Below are 7840 nucleotides of genomic sequence, written 5' to 3'. Positions count from 1 at the left end.
ATAAAAATAAAAATTTAAGGGGACATGCTTATAATGAACTGTCAACAGGGGGCAACCACTAATGAAAATTATGAAAATTACTCCCGTTGATGTTAACTGTTTAATCACCAATTACCCCAAAACCTCCGAAAGATTTGGCGGCAAACTCTCATCCCATTGGATAATTATTTTTTAATTATTTTTTAATTATTTTTTAAAAAAACTACAAATTAACAAAAGAAAAATTAATGAAAAAAAAAAGAGAAACCCTAAAAGCAAAAAAAGAAAAAAGTTTAATTAATTATGGTAATAATAATAATAATAATAATAATAATAATAATAATAATAATAATAATAATAATAACAAAAAAGAATTCAAGGAAATAAAAAGTCAAACACAAAGCACAGAACAAAAAGAACACAGAAATTTAGGTAGACAAGAAAGAAATCAAGAAAGTTTCTTGGAGTTTTCTTTGGTGTTTTGTGCATTGGTAGATTTATTTAATTAATTAACGTAATTAATTAGTTGTTAATCCATAAGAAAAACTGGGGCTTGACCCCAATTTTGGAACTATATTTAATCGAACGTTACAATTTGAAGTGAATGAATGCATGAATGTCGTCGCCAACAAGGCGTTGTAAATCTGATGATAACATCCACATGATTAAGGCAGCCGCCGTCAACACCACCGCCGGCGGCGGCGCTAGCACTTCCCCTAGCAGCTCTACAGCCACCACCCCTGACAATTCTGTTAAGGGTGAAAAAAAGAAGGTACATTTATTATTTTTCTATTGTTTTTTTAATTTTCTTGATCTCTTGGAAAAATAGAGTTTTGAATATTTTTTTTCATGTTGTAAAATAAAAGTGTATCATCCCAAAGCTCTTTAGTTCCAAAAGAAGCAGTTTAGGAAGCTCTGAAGAGGATCTAACACAATCAGATAACAATGATCAAGGTTCGGTTTTCAATAGTTACCTTTGTCATTTTTTTTTGGAGTAATATATATATATTTCTTTGAATTTGATAATGGATATTTTTTAATTTTTGGTTGGGTGATTTGGGAGCAGAAGTGGATTGGAAGATTATATCAAGGAGAAAAGCTTTTCTTGAAACGTCTCCTACAGTGAAGAGAAGTTTCTCAGGTAGGGATTAAATTATCATCAGCAACATGACTTAATTTTTAATGCATGGGTATTAATTAAATTTTATGAACTTTTCCTGTGCATGATGGAATTGTACTATTCTTTTAAATATATCCATTGTATGTTCATCTATATTAATTGAATTTGTATGATTCTAAAAACCTTTTTTAATCTTCATCGCATGTGAGGGAATAAAATAATCTTATCCTAGAACGTTTTTTAATTTAATCTGTATTATGGTACTACTTGGACATATCCCATTAAGGTTATCATTATTGAGCTGTAGTGCATTTAGTCTAACCAATGTAGCCATTTGACTCCAACCTTTAATTACATCACCGGGTTTATGTCGTATAGGGAGAAATAAATTATGAAATTTCTAATTAAAATGGTGTTATTAGGGATAGACTAACATCTGCTTAGCTTCTGGCACAGTATTTTGGTAGCTCACCTAACAGAAGACTAAAGTGTATAATTGATTATTATCAATGCTATTTCTCTTTTCATTATACAGCTGTAAAATTAAACATAATGTGTAAGTAGTTTTCATATTATAGAATTGACCTGTGAGGGCTTTGCCCATTGAAAAAGTTATATACCTTGAGTTTCAAACTTAAGATTGGAAGAAAACCCAAACCACACAACCATGGGACTAATTTCTTATCTACTCTCAGAAAGGCATAATAGTGCACGGATTGAAGGCCTAAATCTTTCGACTTTTGATCATTCCACGGCACCTGCTACTATGATTAAAAGTATTAGGTATGACTAATAATTCATACCACATTAATGTTTCTTGATTTTCAAGTCAGTTTTTTATTAATTAACTAGAATATGTGACTGAAAATCTACTAGGGTTTTTGCCGGTACATGGAATGTAGGAGGAAAAACTCCTAATCATGGACTTAATCTTGAAGATTTCTTGCAAGTGGAAGGTTCTGCGGACATATATGTTTTGGGGTATGATTAATAACTATACATAATTTGTTAATTTTAATTTGCGCGAACATAAAATAATTATTTTTTTTGTTTTAATTTTCAGGTTTCAAGAAATTGTTCCCTTAAATGCAGGAAATGTATTAGTGAGTGAAGATAGTGAGCCAGCAGCAAGATGGTTAGCCCTCATAAGCCATGCATTAAACAAATCATATCATGAACCAGTTCATTCTTGTGATTCAAGCTCCCATAATTCAAAACATTCAAAATCCAACTCTTTTCATAAACATTCTCTTAAAAGCCTTAGCAGGAGTTTGAGAGCTAATAGTACCCTTCTCAAGACCTGTAATTGCCCTTTAGAGTCAACAACAACAACAACAACAAGGCGTCAAAGAAAGCTCACTGATCCTTCTTGTTCTCCCTTGAATCATTATCGCGATTCGAGTGAAGAAGATTTACAATCAATTGCAGAATTTCCTTCTTCTAATGGTTTGAGTTATAATCTCATAGCGAGTAAGCAAATGGTGGGGATTTTCCTTTCAGTTTGGGCACGAAAAGAGTTAGCACATCATATTGGCCATCTCAGAATATCTTCTCTTGGAAGAGGTATCATGGGTTGTCTTGGGAACAAGGTTGGTTCAACAATGTTTTAATATTTGACTATTCTTCCTTTTCATTTAAATTTCAATATGGTAGGTTTAATAGATCATTGAAAGTGATGGAAGAGTACTTTTCATGTACCACATTTGCTTGGTAAGAATCAACTTTTCTTTTTTGGTTACGGGGCACGTGAATCCATGGGTTTCCTGTCGAACTAGATGTTTTATGTTTATATTTTGTAGAATTGATTTAATATTATTTGTTGACCCCTATGTTCTTGAATGATGAACTTGGTTAAATGTTGAATTATTTACCCAAAGGAAAATAGTTCAATTCCCATTAAAACTTTCTTTTTCTCATTCTTTTTAGTGGTGTACCCATATTCTAGAAATTCTAAATTTGCCTCTGCCAATATATGTGCTGGTGGAAGGTAGCAGATGTGCGGTGGAATAGTTGAGATGCACACAAGCTACTCTAGTCACAACCATTATAAATATATTAAAAAATCAACTTTACAATAAGAATATGCCTAGTTAAATTGGTTTTATATCGAATCTAGCATTTTCAATTTTGGTGTATCTTTTTCCATTGACTTTTATGGAACGTGATTTATATTATATATATGCAGGGGTGTATAGCAATAAGCATGTCACTGTATCGAACGAGCTTTTGCTTTGTGTGCAGTCACTTGGCTTCTGGGGAGAAAGAAGGAGATGAGCTGAGAAGAAATGCTGATGTAGCTGAGATTCTCAAAAGCATACAATTTCCCAGAATTTGTAGGATTCCAGACAGCCGAATGGCAGAAAAAATTAGTGATCATGGGTAAGTTTTTCATTATCTAGTGGTCATTTCCATCATAACACTTTGTATATAAGTTTATTTCTCAAAATTCAAACGATGTGAACTTTGACCAATATTTTAAAATATAATCTTTTTTATCATATTGACATGAGAAGAAATGCAACTTATAGTATTAATTATATAGTTTTTGAAGATAAAAATTATAATTTTAAATTGTTAAATTGATCTAATCGAATTTAGCTTTAAAATTAGTAAATTGACTCTTGAGAAGTGAAAAGAACCACATAAATTATGATGGAAGGAATAATACATACTATTTGCTTAGTATGTAATATTAAAGGTGGATGGAGCTTTTGTTCGATTGGTTCAATCGAACTTAATATTTTCGTCATGGACATAAATATATATATTGAAAAAATTACTAGTATTAGATTTTGAACCCATTTAAAAAGTACATAAAGTTCAATATTACAAAGTTCAAAGGTTTATCCTATCTAAGTACTACAATCATGTTTGTACCTTGAGCATCCAAAAAATTATATAAAGTTGTAAGTAGATTCAAAAATAGTATGGAATTTTATTTACCTCTTTTTACTTGGGCCTTTTTTTCAAGATAACATTTCTATGAAAGTAAATAATGATGTAGACTTGAAATTTTAATTTTCAGCCGTGTGATATGGCTTGGAGACTTGAACTACAGAGTGTCTTTGAGCTATGAGGAAACGAGGCTTTTGTTAGAGGATAATGACTGGGACTCTCTTCTTGAAAAGGATCAGGTTTGGTGGCTTTTTTTCTTTCTTTTTTTTTTTTTTATTTATTTATTTGTGTGGTGCTTATTATTGGGAAAAGGGAAAAGGATTAACATGAAGTCAACGGGACACCTAGTAAAGGTTGAAAATTATGTTGGACCTACAAGATCTTAGGGTGTCAACCTGACAGAATTAAATGATTAGGTCATTAAAATATTTTAATCCTTAGAGGAAACGAAGGAGGTGATGTTAATTATATTATTATCATATATTTATTTATGTTGATGGCAGCTGAATGTGGAGAGAGAAGCAGGAAGAGTATTCAGTGGGTGGAATGAAGGCAAGATCTTCTTTGCCCCAACTTATAAGTACTCTCATAATTCAGATTCCTATGCCGGAGAGACTACCAAATCAAAGAAGAAACGTCGAACCCCTGCATGGTTAATCTCTCTCTCTCTCTCTCTCTTAATTAACCTCACTGCATAGTGTTTCTATTAATAAAAATTAACCTTTCACCTAGACGAGACAAGGACATAACACGAGTATGTTTGACAGGATAAACTTCGGTTTTCAAGGAAAATGTTTATCATGAAAAATATTTTTCGATTAAAAAATTAATAATTATTAGCAACTTGGAGAGTGTACTTGATGAAAATTTTGAGCGTTAAAGATTACTAGTATCTAAGTGGGAGTTGGAACAAGTAATAAAAAGTTTAAAGTGAAGACAATTCTACAGAAAATGACTTCTGGACATGGGAGGGAAGTCATTTTCCCCATTTTGATAGAATATTTTTGCTAACCAAACACCAGATGAACAATAACCTTTAGTCAACCGGTGTACTACATATACTCTAACCTAGGGCTTATAATAATATATTTGATCCTTACATATATTTTTAAATTTCAGGTGTGATAGAATATTATGGTTAGGCGAGGGTATTGAACAATTATCTTATATTCGAGGAGAGTCAAGATTTTCAGATCATAGACCGGTTTGTGCAGTATTTGCCGTGGATGTGGAGGTGGAGATAGAGGCCAACAACAACAACTCAAAGTTTAGAAAGGGTTTTTCTTGCACTGCTACTAGATTGGAGTATGAAGATTTAATACCCCAGAGACACAGTTTCTATGATTATTGAAATTGAAAATTAATTTAAATCTTGTACAGTTCACCTTTTAAGGATCTTGAGGCAGAAAGGTTTCCCTCTATTATCTCATTAAGTTACGCTAGGCAATTTTTTTGCCCCTAAATTTCAAGTAGTAGACAAATGATTTTTAACAAAACTAAGATAGTATTGAATAATCCAAGGAAAACCTCTAAAATGATCAATAAAAAGGGCAACTCAGGTGTATGAAATATTTCGCGTTCACGCAGTCTTCAAGGAAGAGTTTCACCAAGGGGGTATGATGTAAGCAGTCTACCATAACGGAAACATTAGTGGCTGATTCCATGACTTGAACCCGTGACCTAAGTCACACAAAGACAACTTTACTATTGTACCAAGGCTCCCCTTCATCATGATAATGTCAAAGGAAAAAAATGAGCATTAAAGAAAAAGATAATTATANAAAGATAATTATACCAATTTTAATATATATATATATATATATATATATATATATATATATATATATATGTGTCCATAAAGTGCGTCTAAAATAAGAAATATAAGTAATCTACTAAATGTTCGAAAGAAAAAAAAATAGAAACACAAAAAGCAGTAATGGTTCATTTTAATTGGAGCTTTCCTCATATGCCAAATCCCAAACAGAAATAGGAGCTTGATGATGTATAACAACATCTTCTTGTGGAGTAGCATTCAAAGTCTTGTTTCCATAAGTTGAGGGATCATAATGAAGTTGCTCAAGGACATTGCCTCCCCAAAATCCTTCGAAATTCTCCACAACTGATCCTCCATTAGCATTTTGTGATGCATTGTAGCTATCGAAGCTCCTTTTTATCTCCATGTTCACCCAATCATGTTGGCCATGACCAACCATTATCTCTTCGTGTGGAATTGGTTGTACTTCAATCAAGCTATGAAAGTTGTTGATGGACAGATCAAGTAATTGATCCTCCCCCTTCTCGGAGTCAATTCTTGAATTCTTGTATGGTAATCCCACCCCTAAATCACTTTGCGCGCAATTACTTGAATTTTGGGTAGCATAAATTTCCTCCTCCATGTCTATATCGCTCTCGAACACCCCTTTCCTTTTCTCCTTTCCCCTCAAAGTAGAGTCATCAAATATATTGACATGATTACCAATTTTGGGTACTAAAGCAAGATATTCATCTTCTTTTCCCTTATTTTCTTCTTCTTCCTCCTCCTCCTCCTCCTCCTCCTTTGATGTTGAAATCTTGAGAGCTTTTTCAGTGAGCTCGAGAAGGACTTCTTCTTGATGAACAACTTTTGACCAAGTAGCTGTTTCTTTAGCTGTCATCTTGTTTTGCAAACTCTTGGATTGTTTAACCAACCTTTTCATCTTATCCATATTAGTAGTCATATGCTTGATAATAGCAGCCAAAACACTTACTTTCCATGCCTTTTTCAAATCATGAGGCTTCTTGTAAGGTGGCGGACCTAATTCTTGTGAAGAACCTTGATCACCCCACCAAAGTTCCCTCCCTGTTGGCCACCAAGGTGGGGCCAACCCTGTATCCAAAGGAAACCTCCTTTGTGGAGGTATACAATGTTGCATTAGGGCAGAAAGTAGTGAGCCCAAAGTAGTATCTTGCAAGTCTTGAAGAAGATGCATGCATGAAGTAGGATCCAATATATTTTCTTCCACTAATTTAGGCAAGAATGCAGCAATGGCAGCTGGAGCATTTTGTTCAAACCTCACCTTCTCCTTCCACCACTCCCTTAAACTATCCGATGAGCCGGTTACTGGCTTCCCTTTTTCTGGCACGATCCCATAAACGAAGCCTTGACCTTTGCAAATCTCCATGATTTTTACCATGTACTTGAGGACTGAATCTTGAGCTCTTGACATCTTTTTACGGCGGGATTGTTCTTTCTTAGCTTGTGAGTCGTCGTCTTCATCATCCTCTAGTAAATCTTTGCTACAAGTGGAAGTGTTGATTTCCTTCTTGGTCTTTATAAGCTTCTTTATACGCATGCGGTCCTTCCACATGCGCCGTTTGAGATCATCATAGTTGATTTCTTCATCATCTAATTCTTGGTTCTCTTCCACATCGCTCATTGGGCTCAAAGGCTCTATAATTTCTTGAAATTCAACCATGTTTAATTTCGAGATAGCAAGAAAAAAAGAAGTGAAATATAGCTAGCTAGACCAAATTGTAATAGATTTATCAAAGAATGTGTACTATGTCTTAAGTCTTAAGAACGGTGAGACTAAGAGGAAAATGTTTTTATTCGTGAAATGTGGCGGTGAGAATATATAAAATGAGGAGACAGAAGGTGGCTCTTCCCAAGAGTGAATGGTGATTTTGGAGGAAATTAGGGAAGAAACTGATGAAACTTGGGAAATAGTTGCAGCTCATGTGAATAAGCAGAAAACTGCAGACGTGAGGAGTGATGCAATTAGGAGGGGAGAGTTATGTCAGATGTATTCGTGGTTTATCTTCAAGTTTGCATGCATGTGAAAACATATGGTTTTCGTGCTTACTCAG

The 7840-nt window shown here is 33.8% G+C and overlaps 2 protein-coding genes across 2 annotated transcripts; one reads left to right on the top strand and one right to left on the bottom strand.

The window, feature by feature from the left end:
• The first annotated feature begins 426 nt into the window (after nt 1–426).
• LOC109208461 (type I inositol polyphosphate 5-phosphatase 5) lies at nt 427–5427 on the top strand. The gene is made up of 10 exons (XM_019371573.1): nt 427–751; nt 846–933; nt 1046–1120; nt 1795–1882; nt 1976–2080; nt 2163–2688; nt 3285–3478; nt 4125–4233; nt 4498–4646; nt 5114–5427. Exons 1-10 carry the CDS (start codon nt 596–598, stop codon nt 5343–5345), a joined length of 1722 nt encoding a protein of 573 aa, XP_019227118.1. The 5' UTR covers nt 427–595; the 3' UTR covers nt 5346–5427.
• Nucleotides 5428–5851: 424 nt separating this feature from the next.
• On the bottom strand, nt 5852–7519 carry LOC109208472 (putative ETHYLENE INSENSITIVE 3-like 4 protein). The gene has a single exon (XM_019371589.1). The coding sequence runs from the start codon at nt 7447–7449 to the stop codon at nt 5941–5943; it is 1509 nt and encodes a 502-aa protein (XP_019227134.1). The 5' UTR covers nt 7450–7519; the 3' UTR covers nt 5852–5940.
• Nucleotides 7520–7840: the final 321 nt, after the last annotated feature.

Source organism: Nicotiana attenuata, unplaced genomic scaffold, assembly GCF_001879085.1.
Source record: "Nicotiana attenuata strain UT unplaced genomic scaffold, NIATTr2, whole genome shotgun sequence".
In the NCBI taxonomy this organism is placed as follows: Eukaryota; Viridiplantae; Streptophyta; class Magnoliopsida; order Solanales; family Solanaceae; genus Nicotiana; species Nicotiana attenuata.
This window is presented reverse-complemented; position numbering and strand designations above follow the sequence as displayed.

Excerpts from the sequence above, each read along its gene's own strand:
- LOC109208461 (XM_019371573.1), top strand. The coding sequence starts at position 596 with ATGTCGTCGCCAACAAGGCGTTGTAAATCTGATGATAACATCCACATG. Across the intron at positions 752-845 it reads TTAAGGGTGAAAAAAAGAAG|TGTATCATCCCAAAGCTCTT; the intron begins GTACATTTATTA and ends GTAAAATAAAAG. Across the intron at positions 2,081-2,162 it reads GCGGACATATATGTTTTGGG|GTTTCAAGAAATTGTTCCCT; the intron begins GTATGATTAATA and ends TTTAATTTTCAG.
- LOC109208472 (XM_019371589.1), bottom strand. The coding sequence starts at position 7,449 with ATGGTTGAATTTCAAGAAATTATAGAGCCTTTGAGCCCAATGAGCGAT.